This window comes from Typopeltis vanoorti, chromosome 16 (genome assembly GCF_054136105.1).
Source record: "Typopeltis vanoorti isolate ZY-2024b chromosome 16, IOZ_Tvanoo_1.0, whole genome shotgun sequence".
NCBI classification, from domain to species: Eukaryota; Metazoa; Arthropoda; class Arachnida; order Uropygi; family Thelyphonidae; genus Typopeltis; species Typopeltis vanoorti.
This window is the reverse complement of record NC_143564.1, coordinates 58,103,933-58,119,251: the sequence shown is the minus strand read 5'-3', so window position 1 is coordinate 58,119,251 and position 15,319 is coordinate 58,103,933. Positions and strand designations below refer to the sequence as shown.

At 34.8% G+C, this 15,319-nt stretch overlaps 1 protein-coding gene across 1 annotated transcript in view; it reads right to left on the bottom strand.

Annotated features, from left to right (window-relative positions):
* Positions 1-6,357: 6,357 nt before the first annotated feature.
* LOC150098046 (equilibrative nucleobase transporter 1-like) overlaps positions 6,358-15,319 on the bottom strand; it is a 69,726-nt gene continuing 60,764 nt past the window's right edge. The window contains exons 10-13 of the mRNA XM_090406665.1: positions 13,786-13,890; positions 12,068-12,263; positions 9,604-9,724; positions 6,358-6,483 (exon numbers count right to left, since the gene is read on the bottom strand). Of these exons, the coding sequence (XP_090262791.1) occupies positions 6,358-6,483; positions 9,604-9,724; positions 12,068-12,263; positions 13,786-13,890 (548 nt within the window). The remainder of the gene's footprint in view (positions 6,484-9,603; positions 9,725-12,067; positions 12,264-13,785; positions 13,891-15,319) is intronic.

The following is a 15,319-nucleotide window of genomic DNA, read 5'->3' as shown; positions in this document are numbered from 1 at the left end:
GTCAATTACTCGCCTGAGTTTTTTTTTTTAGATGCAACATCGACACTCCTGTGACGGATGTGCTTCCCCCAAAGGGAGCTGTAAAGATTTTTGTCACAAAGACTTGCGAATTCTCTTTAAAACTGTGTACTTTGGCGAGGAGGCGCTGCAGTCGTGACAGAAGCAGACGACGCTTAGGACTTGATTAGCAAAGTTTCCGCTGTGTGTGGTATCCATTTTTTTTAAATGTGCCCGAAGTGAAAGAATAAGTACAACATTAGTGTTTGAAGGCAAATTATAATGTTTTTGTAGTTTCAAGAATCTTGTAAAGCAAGTTTGTGTCAAGTTTTTCAGAAATAAATAACATCACTAGAGTTACATCAGTGAAATGCGTATGAATGTGTTCTAAAAGTATACGTATAAGCGAGCATTCATTCTGCGTAATGATCAAGACTTTCACCAGCTTTACCACTCATCACAAGTCCGAATTTTACTCTATTGAACTGATGTGCTGGTGCTAAGAAAGGTTGGAGATCCTGGTTGGAGAGCAGATGTGGGACAGAGTGCGAGAGGCTAACATATGAGAAGAAAAAGGGAAATTCATAAAGTTGTTAGGGGATAATTGTACGACATTCAAAAGTGAAGGAGCTAGAGTGAGCTTCTTCGAAATGATTTAGTATTGTTTATTCGTAGCATTAAAGTTCACTAGGTTATCCTCATCTCTCTTAATCGCAGTTCTCATTGCCATTCTCAAGAGAGAGAGAGATTATGATAACCTAGTGAACTTTAATGCAAGATCTTCTTTAGTTAAAGAAAATCTTGAAGCGTGAGTTCTTGTGCACTACAAGATTTTGAAAGTAAAAAAGAAGAGTGAAAAGTATTCGTTGATGTATAGGTGGAAGAGTGTAAGTAAAATATAGTGTTGTAGGGTACACCAGCACTGATTGAAAAAGACGACGAATAAACCATCCACCATGACCTACAATGATTGACTAGAGTTGAAGCAAGCAATCCATTTACAAAGGGATGAAGTATTACCATAAGAAGGTGGCTTCATTCAAAGGCCACGGTTCCACGGATACTCCGTAAAATGCCTTGGAAATATCAAGGGCAATTACTTGAGTTTCTGTAAACTTTTCAAAGGCCTGAATCCAAAAGTGTATCATATTGGTTAGATTTGCTCTGGAACGAAAATGTAAAATCTATATTACTGATCATTAAGTAATTGGTGAGTCTCCAAGTAGTGAAGCAGCTGGCTATTAAGGACCATTTCCGTTATTTCTGAGTTGTGAGGTCAGAGAAGTTTGAAGGTTGATGTCTATCTCAGTTTTTGGAACAGGTAAATGAATGCTTGCTTCCAAGTTGTTGAATAGATGTCAGATCAGTATGACTGCTTTCAGAGACATAAAAGATGGGTGTAAGTGTCGGAGTACAAGCTTTGATGACAATATTTGAACACCAGATAGGGATGACAGCAGGAGAATTGAACCCCACAGAAGTAAAGATTCCAAACAAGAGCAGTGCATATGAGTATATTTGATGCAAATAAGAATAATATAGAGCAAAATATGCTGTAATGCGATGTTATAGGGTGTTGAGATACCATAGAAGAATATATGTTAATTCAGCAGATACCATGAGAGTAATAATTATGGAAGAATTTAACTATGGTAATACCGAATTTTAAGAAAGTTAGTGTATAAGAGAAAATAATTAAATATTTTAAGAGATAATCACTTTCTACTGAATCTAAAAGAAGGGACCAGTAGATTTCTCAGAAAAATGATGTTGGATGAAGTGATAGCGTCAGAGAATGTAAATGCAACCATGCCTGACCACTTACTACAGAGTCGTGATGTGGGGAGTGGTCTCTTTTAGGAAATGATTTGTGTAATTAAGGAATAGGATATCATCTTAAACTTAGGTGGTAGCGATACATGACAGAAAGAAATGCCAGGAAAACATGAATAATTTATGTAAAACAGACATTGCTTCTTGACTTTTTAAGTTTTTCACTCGAAAAAGTATTACTTATAATATTAAAAAAACTGCTTAATTACTTTTGTTCAAGAAATATTTTTATCAGATGAATGAAAACAGTCACATAAAGTAACGAATAAGAGAATTTCGTGGCGAAATAGTAGTGCATTGGACCAGTCTTTTCAGATATTAGAGATATTAAAAGTAACATGAATGCAATAATTGGGTGAACATAAGGAGAAAACAAGAGGTAATCCCTGGAAGCTGTATAAGGAGAGTGCAAGCAAGGGAATGAAGAGCAAGTTTTTTGCATGAAGAGTGGTGAGTGACTGGAATGCACTGACCGAGAGTGCAGTGAGCACGGAGACAGTGAACATATATTTAAGGGGTGGTATGATAAACTGCGTAACAGGTCTCACTGTTACACACTGCGTGTGTAACAGTGAGACCTGCCTAGATGTATCTTTTGACTGCATGTTTAATAATAATAATATGATATACACTTGAAATGTGCCTTGTGTGACAGAAATATGAGCAAGTTTCTGAATAAAGTGTTGTGGGAGGTGAAAGAAAACCAAAGAACTCTTCGTAGGTTAAATTAAGTGTTTCCGAACACTCTGCATGGAGTTCGAATCTTGAAGTGCTTTAACCACCTAATCGGCCATTATGGATGAAATACACATTATTGGATACGAAGCCTCATAGGCTTCGTATCCATCATACATTTCAATGTAATATCAATAGTATTGCAATCTTAATATGCACTTGGCATCCATGATAAACTTGACGTCTATAGCCGTCCTGGCTGGTTCGCTGGTTTTAATAGTAAAGTTTGAGAAAGTGCAGCCTAAAAGCATATGCTTTTGTAATAGCATATTGCTCCCATCTCATGGAGATATATTGTGACAAAAATATTCGTTAACATATTTCTTATTTTTAATTTACATAAGATTCTAAATGACCTGCAGTACTTATCAATAGGTTTTCGGAGATTTATATCCTACTCAATAGCTGATTGTTAGAGAGGAAGATATGACATGTTAGAGTAAAGATGTTTTCTTAAACTGTACATTGATAATATACTAATGCACATCACAGAGAGAGAGAGAGAGAGAGAGAGAGAGAGAGAGAGAGAGAGAGAGAGAGAGAGAGAGAGAGAGAGAGAGAGAGAGAGAGAGAGAGAGAGAGAGAGAGAGAGAGAGAAGATAACAAGAGACCCAAATCATTAACAAACGGTTCATCATCTGGCATAGGAAACTATTTAAAGTGCATCTGATCCTTCCATTAATGGGATTAGGCAAATAGCATGATCATTTTCTACTTTCCCTGCATTTATGTATTCGGTCCATGCCTTTATAAAAATTCGGTACATCTTTTTGAAACTAGAATTTTCACTTAAGTTTACTTTGTTAGCTTTCAAAGGGTTAAAAATATAATGATTTCGATCTCACAGATCACTGACTTGGATAAGATCGATTTTTGTTGGTCAGATTTATTGCTGAAATGAGAATAGTAAATTCTGTCTATTAAATATATATATTCTGCAGTCGATGTACACGGTTTGTGAGATCAGAAAAAACTGAGTTCCCAGAAGCAAAAAACAAACCTTGCCAGTGCCGTATAAACAGCTAACATTTGAAAGTCCTTATAAATGTTCTTATCCTACTTAGAATTCAAATTGAGATAATTCCAACTGAAAGGTAAATGTAAGGATAACTATCTTATCGAGGTGCTTAGATGGGAAAGGACGTGATGTGTTTGGATAACTGTTTCTTGGGTCTACTTATTCCGGAGGATGAAGGAACAGCTCAGAAACAGGACTATCAGCAAACTATTATGCAGGTTGATGTTTGTCTTGTCATATGTGTGCTAGTCAACTTGTTTTAAACCTTTTAAAATAGTCTCAACCATCTACAAACGAGTAATCAGTTTTACAACAGTTTATTAAAGATACTCTCCTATTAGATCATTGGATCACCATGAACTTAGAATTGCTTTACTATATGCCAGCACCTGGATTCCACGAGAAACCTAAAACATTGGGTACTATCCTACTGCAAGTAGACAATAACTGTCTGTAGTTCCAACAGATTTACTGGCATTCAATATGATTTTTCTAATTAACTGTTTTCAGTAAATATGCTGAATGAGATTTAATGAAGGGAAATAGGTGGAAGCCATAGATCCGTTACTAAACCGAAACCTGTTTGAAAATGCTATACATTGAATGAATTAGGCAGAATTTGATTGCAGGATATGCATGGCAGATGAAAGGAGCTTTGAATCCTGTAAAGTATTTTGGTCTTATCAGCAAAGGCGGGCCGACTAATAATGATACCACCGGCAAAAGAATAACATTGTCCGGTCCAGACCTGGTAATGTGTATCGCTTCTTCCCCCAGTTGTCAGTTCTAAGAATAGCAGGTATAAACCATTCCAGGAATAAGATTGATTTCAGCTTAAGGCTATTAAACTATGGGAATATATTATTTCGTTTGGTAAAAGCAGAGCAGAAATCTATATCGAAAACATTGCCTTTAACTTTCTTTATCTGTCATGAAACTTTTCGGATTGATCACTGCTTCTGTTAAAACAGTCGCTAGCTTGATAACACATACCCTTTGAAAAGACTTGAATTCGTAATTCGCCTGGGAAACATTCACATGGGCTTTTTGACTGGAAGTAAGTTAGCCGGTCTCATACAGTGATGTTCGGGTTTTCCAGTTGCAAGATTAGACAAACCAGCAAGAGAATACAGCATTTATATAACATACTCACATATATATGACCCTCACAGTGATATACGCACTTACTTCAGGTTTAATATTCCTATCAATATTGGATTACATAATGGAGGAGACTTTTGGTGATTGGCAGAGCCTCTGCTACTAATGGCTCAGTTAAGTAAGTTTGAGCGCGGTTAGTAGTTGAAAAGGGACCAATCGTTCGATGCTGTTGGCACACTCACCCTCGATGTGTCTTTGGACTCCCTGGAGGTGTCAAATAATAATAATAATAATAATAATAATAATAATTCTATAATTCCTTGAACTGAAGCAGTGTTTTCAACATGTAATTGGGAATTTTAGAGCATGCTGAACAAGCAATATCCTCAAGGGATGATGACATAGAAAAATGTTTTCTAAACTTCAATGAAAACTAGTGCATTGTCTGAAAACTGAGAGTTCAGACAATGTAGTGGTATAACAACTGTTTTTAGCAGTGGCCTGCTATGGCATTACTGTCCGAAACACTGTGAGTAATACTGTCGATTTTTCTAGTTGTGGGTTAAAATTCGAGTTTCTTGACGGAATCCGCCGATTAATCAATTCAAAAATTGATTGACTGGGTGTGGGGATCATTAAATCTGTTGTAATTCTTTCTAGCATACCCATTATGAAGGTTACAAGCCCAATTTACGCACATTTTAGTAGAGGGGCTGGGTTTTCTCCTGATGGTCATTGTTTTTACTATGTTGTTGTCACCGCCAAGTAACAAAATAATAATTTCACAAAAGCGTTCACTTTCGTGGTTGGAAAATATTATTCTTACACATTCACCAAGAAATTTGATTTTCATGAAACAGAAAAAGTTTTAAATTCTGATAATGAATAAGAAATGCATTTTCTAATGATTAATCTGCAATTTGTTAGTTTTGGAGAGCGTGATATACTTTGTATGTTCTAAAAAATCACAACATATTTGTAAAAAAATTGAGTAAATTAATAATTTTTTCATTCTTTCTTGTAATTAAAAAAAGAAATAGAGCAATGTTTACTGTGATAGTTTTTATATGTAAACCTTTGATGCTATTTGAGTCAGTAGTGTATTTAAGAATTGCGTCCGGCAGAAAATAAAAGATCACCTTCAATTTAGAGGCAAAAGTATTCACATTTTCATATAAATTTGTGAAGCTTGAGATTCTTATTAGATGGAGATGAAGGCGAAGAGGTGAAAAAGCTCGTTAACTAAATCTCTGTATGTCCCTGTTCTATTTCTTTATTGATTAAAATTTTTAATATTTTAAAATTGTATACGTTGAAAAATATTTGTATATATGTTATCATTTCAAGAATTTATACATGACTTTTTATTAGTAATAATCATAATTATGCAATAAATAATTATTTATGTTAATTAAAAGACTATAATGAACAATAACTAACAACAACAACAACAACAGCGATAATAATATTATTTTATTACAATAAAATTATTCTACACACATATTGAGACAAATTTACACACAGCCCTGCTGTATTTACAATAATTATTCATGTACACAAATAAAATTATTAACGTCACCGCTCTCAGTTACATGTGCGCTAATTCCTTGGCATGCTAATGGATCTTCTAGAGAAAATGATTTTGAATGGTATACAAAAATTCACTTCATTCACTACTTCTTGTTTGATACACAGGCAGAACTTTCCTTTCTAATGAAATAACGCTGCAGTGGTGTAATGAGAAGATGAACTGGATGAAGGAAGGCAATCATTAAAGTCACTCCATTGAAGATATTTACCTAAAATAAATAAATCAGATAATTCAGTTCATATTATTTTTTAATATAAACTGTTCGTATTACATGCAAAGCCTTTTCTATAATCTGCAAATGATAATGGAAAAACTGGAAAAATAGAAATAAACCATAGTGTCTGACACACCTATCGACCACTGAATTAGAGACCTTTAGATATAGGTAACCGTCACTTACGCAGTGTATATGCAAAATACTTGGTCACGTGCGTCGATATATGTTGTAGGCAACTATTTAAGAATACTGCTGGTCAGTAATCGTCAATAGTGTTGATTACAGTGAAAAAAACAGAGGAGCTTTTGGAGTTCCATAAAGGGTTTATTGTGGGTGCCCGTCTGGCTGGAGCCACGATTTTGAAAACAACAGAGCTTACTAGTTTCTCGAAAGGTGAGATATCACGGTTGTTTAATCAGTGGAAATATAACCCAGTTTGCTTGTCTAAGAAGCTTAACTGTGGTCTTAAGAGGGTCTGTTAGGAAAAAGGCTTGTACAGTCAAACAGAAATTCCTGTGTGCAGTAATTAACCGAAGATGATCGGTACTGGCAGTCGCATGCCTGCTAAGAATCAAAACGTTTGCCTACAGGGGTACCAGGAACACTGCGACTGGACACAGGAGAAAACTCTATGATCCGATGGGTAACGGTACACCTTCTGTACCGACTACAGGCAGAGAGTTTGGCGGGAGCACCATGAAGAAATGAACCTAGCTTGCCTTGTAAACACAACTGAAGTGGAAGTAGTGTCATAGTGTAATGCATGTTCTGTTGGTATGAAACAATCATCACTTGCTGGTTAAAAAATCAACATTGCAGGATGGACTTGATTGGCAACAATGTTCAGATATTTCTTGGAAAAAACACCCGACCTTCCACAATGTTTCCGTCAATCGCGCATTATTCAACAGTTGTTCAGCAAGCATGACATGGCTTCCAACATCTTTCCTGGCTACCACGAAGTCCAGATATGAACCTCATTGAGAATGTATGGGACATGTTAAAATAAACAGATCCAGGTGCAAAGTCCTTTTCTGTCAAATATGAAGACTGCTGGTGAACGTCTTGAATGTTATAGACGTAGATGCAATCCAACACCTTGTGAAATATATGCCAAATCGATATGTGATGTAATTCGGGCTAAAAGAGATCCAAAACGGTATTAAATAAAAGTTTCTAATTCAATGGCTGGTATGTGTATTACTGTACTTATGGTGTTGATTTAATTATTATTATTATTATTATTATTATTATTATTATTATTATTATTAACCGGAGGCAAAATCAAACAACGAACCGAACATATAAAAAAATTTTGCAAGTTTTATAATTTTAACTCTTTAAATGTATTAATAGAAAACGGTCTAGAGACTATAAAAGCCAGCTTAGTAGATCTTGTGCGAGAACTCTTTGACAAACAGAACGAACAAATAACAAAAAAATCTAACAAATATGAAGATTTGGTCAAACATAATAATTTAGCAGCGATAGAAGTGTTGCAAACAGTAAAAGACATTAAAATCAGCACGCACTAACTGACAGTCAACACAATTTGATGAAAGAGACATCCGAACTCCGTCAAGAACTTGATTCGCTAAAATAGAGTACGAATGTTTAAATTAGCAGCAACATAAAGAAGATCTTGTCATAAACGGTCTTTCTTCCTGAAACTGCACCTACAGAAAACCTCAGAGAGGTAGTTTTCAAATTAGGCCATGCAATTGATATCCCCCTACAGCTTAACGACATAAATACCGTAAATCGGATTCTTAGGAAGAGCAAAAAACAAGGCTTGCCACGACCTGCACCAGTCTTAGTTCGCCTAACAAGAAAGTCCACAAGAGACAATCTCATAAAAGCCAGCAGACAGAAAAAAACAGTTGCCAAGGACTTGAACGCATTACAAGACAATATACCACTCTTCCTATCGGAATATTTAACACCATTCAACCAGAATCTGTTGTACCAAGCAAGAAAAGCAAAAACGGAAATAAATTACCAATTTTTGTAGATCAGGGATGCCAAAATATTCTTGAGGAAGTCACAAACTTCAAAGTCGATACAAATTAAAAGCTCAGAAGACATAGAAACGCTGCCACATTGAAAACAAAAACGTCTCCTAATTAGTTCAAAAAGAAGACTGCAATAAAAATGAATGTGAATCATCAAGACAGATGCAATAACACCAGAATATATCGGCAATTTCACTTTGATCAGACCTTTCAGATCATTCATTTGACCTCTCAAACATCAGCTTACTTCCAACAGAGCAATCAAATAAATAAAAAAATCTAACCGGTGTCATCCTTAGATAAGCTTATTAAAAAGCTTCGAGGATGCAAGCTGAGACATTACATCTCAACTGAGATCAACAGAAAGAAAAAAAAAATTATTACATTGAAATGCTGTAGTTACAGTGCTTAAATACATTAAAAACAAAACTTGTAAAATATATATAACTTATTGTTATACTATAAATGCTGTTAAAAATGTAATCTTATTCAATTGCAAACTATAAATTAACATCTATAGTAACTATTATTAACACATTATACAAAAAAACGGAAAATTTGTATGAAATTCACTGTTAAAAAAAACAAACTAGAACATGTTCTGTAAATGGAAAATATGAAATCATAATTTTAATAATAAAAATCACTGAATTAAAAAAAATACTATTATTATTATTATATGAATGCAAGTTTTAGAATTTTTAGATTTTGAAATTTCTATAACTTTATAATGCAATCATTATATGTATGTAAGACATAATCAAGTGTTTTTTTTAAAAAAAAAATTATTATTATTTATTACAGGAGACATCCAGAGAGTCAGGAACTCATTGAGTGAGGCGACATATCAGTCACACTACCTATGATACGTTTTGTTAGATTTATTCACACAACCTAAACTTACAACAACCAAAGACAATCTATTCCAGTCACGCCCCACTCATTCTAAGAGAGAAAAATCTAGTTTCTCTCTCTCTCTCTCTCTCTCTCTCTCTCTCTCTCTCTTTCTTTCTCTCCACACTCCCACTTTCTTCACTGTTACATGAAAAATGTAACAGTGAAGAAAGTGTTACTTCAAAAATTACATGCTTTAGCTCACCTTCAAGACGTCTTCTTCTGATCGAGACTCCCAAATATATAACGGAAACTGAAGCACCGATACGATGGAAGCTGTAGTACTCATAATACCCATCAGCCGGTTAAAATGACTAGGTGGAAATCTATAATGATAAAAAATGTAATGCATTTGTTATGTTAGAATCAAGAGCTTAATTGAAACGGTGTCATCTTCAGTAATTTTTCTGCATATTACTAAAAGACAGGAGTAATTAACATTTTTTTTATTTTTATTTTGTCAATATCCATTATTCGTCGTGGAGGGTGAACATCCTAAAGAACCTACAACCGTGAGAGCAACCAATATGCGGAAAGCACCACTCTGCAAAATAGCCATAAGGTTAATAATGTTTATTTTTATTTTTGATAAAATAAAATAAAATGATATTAAAGAAATGTTTTAAACAAGGTGAGTTACGAGGAATATGTATAACTTCAGGATGTGTTTTTAAATAAAAATAGAGAATAGAAATCTCTTTTCACTAAACAGCTTCATATAAACATCGGTTTTATACTAATTGGGTGGATCTAAGGTTTTCTTAGAATTTCAAACAAAATTAGGTACGGAATTTTCAGTAATAAAGATACAAACTCACTTAAGGCGTACTGTGCGTATTTATAAAACATGATCTCAATGTGACATATAAAGAGATGCATTATTCACTGGTTCATTACAACCTGTAATATCTAAATGAAGGAGCAATGCTTGTCGTATTTCTACTTATATGAATACATCAGCATTTTATTTGCTCTACAGACCAAAATCTAAAGAGTTTACGTAAGAGTGAAGACCTGAGTAACCAACTTTGTGAACCACCGCAACCTATTTACCTAACAAGGAAACGCATGTCGAGATACCTTTCACAGTACGAGAAAAATGTGGAGAAGCTCCATCCTATCGGAAATTGGACAGTTTGAGCAGTTGTTCTGAATTTAACCTAACCAAAGCAACTAAAACTACAAGACCAGCAACATAGCTTTTCTGTTAACTGCGTTGTCCTTCTTGCTGATCTGCTTGATTTGCTGAAGGAAAAATCGCAGATTCCAGTAGAAACACCTGCCGCTTCTCCGTATCATATGATGTCGTCTCATACCGACCGTATAAGACTAGCTAACTCGCCTTCACTTGAAAGACTTTATTAAGTTTCTTAGCTTCCTAGACGGGATTCGAATCCAGATCTTTCCAACCACAGGGAAATCTCGATACTGACCGAATGTACGAGAAATATATACTTCTAATAGCCAAAAATCCCTCGTCCAACAGTCTTAGAGAAATCATGTAATACTTTTGAGTGAATCAATGAACCAGTCGCAGAGGACATCACTTTACAAACGACAACAAGCGATATTGAAAATTGCTTTGCACAGTAGCACCAGGGATTTTCAAATGCATCGGCTGTAACTCAAAATAATCCTGATCCTACACAGTTGCAAGAGGATTCGTGGGGGAATATACATGTAAACTGTCTGTGTTGTTGTTAAAACAGTCGTAAATAAATTGAGGGTCATCGCAAAATAAGACATAACAAGATGGCCGATATAAAGCCAGTTGTAAAATTATAGTCATCGGGAGTGATTCGAAGTTCGAGGTGTTGAACATGCCGTATGCGGTATGAATAGACGTCTTTTCTCAAGTAAACGTTATTCGAGAACCAAAGCGAATGGAAATCCTTCGCGTACTTACACAGGAACTCCGTTGTACTGCCGAAATAATGTTTCCTCATTCATGCACATCGAATTCAAATGTATGCTCTAATGAAAACCCCACAAAATACATTTCATTTCGGTAATTCTCCAATTTAAAAAACGACTTGACTGATGGCCTCTGCAGCCTCTGATACAAATCGTTGGCTGATTGCAATAAAGCTTTGATATATTACCGAATTTTGCTCAGTATTGACAACTAATGTGAAGACCTTTTCAGAATGTTTGTACAATCTGAGGCCTTCAGAATGATTGCACATTGTTGATTTTTATTTCCTCAGAATTTCTTTTTTCATTTCACAACTTTTAAGGCTTATTTTCCGGATGAAATTCAGTGTTAATTATTATTATTATTTTTTTTAATTTCTGCATGGTGAGTCTTTCTGCGTTTCCGCAATGAGTATTGAATTTTAAGCGAAAAAGTTTTCATATTATTCAGATAAAGTTATGTGAAATAGGATGATTCCATCTTTCACATTCAGCTTTATGTATTTATTTCTGACCTATATGCCGTCAACTAATTAACTGTGGAGCAACATATCCAATTCGCTTTATTACAAGAAAAATATTCTGTTGATATTTCTCTAGAAAGGGTCAATAGTTGATCTTTATTATTGAGTCTGAGTGATCAAAAATCTGAGTTATTGCAGTATTATTCTCGAAACTAATTGAAATTAAGTTAAACCAATCATTAAACTTTAATTGCATTAATGTCTGGAGAATTACAGGCCGAGATAACTTGCCTTATCCTCAGGTAAGCAGTGGCCACTGCTACATGAAATGACCGAAGTAATGTAGTAAAAGTGATGGATAAATAGACTGCTGTATCATTTTCGAAAAATTTGCACAACTGTACAGCTGACTGAAACAAGGTCGTGACCATCATGGGTAAAAATCCGGATCTCAATCTCATTAGTTTCTTCTTTTCTGGATCAGATTCTGAAAATATGCAAAGATAAATAGAAATATAATTATTTGGATATGATACCTTTGTAAATGCACATTATTCTACTAAGGCAGATGTACATGTTCAGCTAATAGCAGCAACCTTAGTATACTACTCTAGTACACAAAAATGGTTTCATATGAATGCCATGAATAATGAATTTAATTTTCTTAAAAGGGGGTGGGAAGGAGATTAAAGTCTAATTTAAAGATAAAACGCATTGAATAAACCTGACGAAAAAAATTATAGGACTGACAACTAAAGTCTCAGATAAGCATGGTATTATTTGTTCTTTCCTTTAAAAAAAATGCTTCAATTAAAAAACAAATTTCAAAAATTGATGATATGATTGGGGAATCAGTTTAATTTGTTATCCATTTATTTGTTATTATTGCTTTGAAATATTCCAATGTGGTGATGAGGTTAAAGTTACAAGAATACAAATAAATGTGTTTGGAAATTTAATGGCAAAACATTATAAGTTTGCATAAAATTTTCCTTTCAAAATATGACGTGTAATATAAATATTCGGTACAAATCCCTGACCCATCCAATTTTAGAATACTGTTCTCATATTTGGGGTAGTACCATAAACCTCCCTAAAAATCTTGATACTTTCGGTAGGAATAGTCTGCATAACAGACGACTCTCTCTTTCTCTCTCTCTCTCTCTCTCTCTCATGCTCAAAGCAATTGCTTCTTTATAGGTGCTCTGTTGCATTATGTCTTTTCTATAGGAATTTTCATGGACACTGCCCTAATGAATTTACGATCATCATGTTTCCATTTTTTTTATAAGCATGTAAAAATAAGAAGGTTGGTCCACTCCATACAGGGTTCAACTTCAAACATACCGAACGAATTTCTCATTCATCTCTTTCATTCTTAAAGAAGAAGTAGCCGTCTTCTTTTTCAACAGTTTTCCCTACACTAATTTCTCTAAGATCACTGACCTGTACAAGAACCATATCAACGGGTTTTGTCCATAATTGCGTTATAGATTTTGCAACATATCATGTATGGAGTTTATATAAACCAGTTCCCAAATTGGCTTGATTTTTTTTTAATTCTCTGGAAATTATCTAGTTTTCGATTAGGTTTATCAATTTCCAACGATTAAATAATTAAATAAATTATCTAACATGTTTGTATTCTTCAAATGCAAGCAGGAGAATCTTATCAGCTAATTTTTACGAAAATTGATAAACAGCCAATATTCTTCGTTCGTTATCACCAGTAGCTAACACCATTTCTACCGATGCTTTTATAGAATTAAGAGCGAAGAAAGTATGGTAGACATCCTCTGCCATTTCATGTTCCTTACGCTGACTTGTAAGATCTACAACGGCCTTTCTCCATGTTGATCTAGAGTGATAGATTTATCACAATGTTATACAGGCATTTCGCCAATAATTAATTAAAGCTAATTATTAGGAATCAACAAAAAATAAATCTTCACGTTGCATTTTTGTTAGTCTATGTACTCCTATAAACATAAAATAGAACAGTTCCTTACCTTTCGCAGCAGAGCTGATGGTAATATCCATAACTATACCGGCAACAGGTGCTAAAGCTAATGATACCACTTGAGTAAGACCATAAATCTGAGCATATTCACTGGCTATGGAAGGTTAAAAAATAAAAAAATAAAACGCAACTATGAGCAGAATGCAATATATATAATTATAACGAAGCATATATAAGCCGAATCGTGGGGAATATAGAATATGACTAATTGTAATTAAATATATTTGGTATAGCTAAAATAAGTTAAAGATTTGAAACATTATTTTTAATTATGTTATATTATTTCAAATACATTAATTTAAATATATATATATATATATATATATGTTTTTGGGACATATATATATATATATATATGTCCCAAAATTCACGCAAGATTTAAATTTAGCGCCATTTGTGCGGTAAAGTGTTGCCAACGAGAAAAAAAAGACAGCGTGACAGCTGACAGTTCAGGGTTATTAAAAATGGAGCGCTACACGAAAGAACAACGCATTTTCATTGTTGAGCAATATTTTAAAAATAATGAAGGTTTGGGAGCTACATTTCGCAATTTTCGTACAAAATATGGTCGGAATAGTGATTTAATTTCATCAACTGTGAAAAGATTAATTAAAAAATTCAAGGAAACTGGATCAATTCGTGATCTTATACACTCTGGCTGTCTTCAACAAGTCGTTCAACAGAAAACATCGAAGCAGTTCGTGAGAGTGTTGCTGAGAGTCCAGGAACATCAACTCGGCACCGTGGTCTTGAATTGGGCATTTCGAGCAGCTCTCTACAGCGTATTCTCACAAAAGATTTGCATCTTTATGCTTACAAAGTTCAATTGACTCAAGAACTGAAGCCTACTGACCGCACACAGTGAAGAGAGTTCGTTGAATGGATTATGGAACAACAACAAGTGGATGCTTATTTTTCGAACAAAATCATCTTCAGCGATGAGGCTCATTTTCATCTTGATGGCTTCATTAATCGACAAAATTGTCCCATTTGGGGTTCAGAAAATCCACGAGTGATTGTTGAGAAACAAATGCATCCATAACGTGTCACTGTTTGGTGCGGATTTTGGGCTGGAGGCATCATCGGTCCATTCTTCTTCGAAAATGCGGCTGGTAAGGTAATAACAGTTAATGGTGCTCGCTATCGCGACATGATAATCCAGTTTTTTTTGCCTAAATTGCAAGATATGGATGTGGACGACATGCGGTTTTAACAAGACGGTGCCAAACATGCCATACAGCCCGAGAAACAATTCAATTACTGCATGAGTCATTTCCTGGTCGTGTAATTTCCCGTTTTGGTGATCAGAATTGGCCGCCCAGATCATGTGACTTAATGCTGTTGGACTTTTTCTTTGGGGTTTTTGAAGTCTAAGGTTTGTGCCAACAAGCCCACGACCACCCACGCCTTGAAGGAGGAAATTGAGCGCTGTATCAACGAAATTCAGCCACATTTATGCAAAACGGTCATGGAAAATTTCGACAAAAGAGTGCGTATATGCCAGCAAAGCCGTGGAGACCATT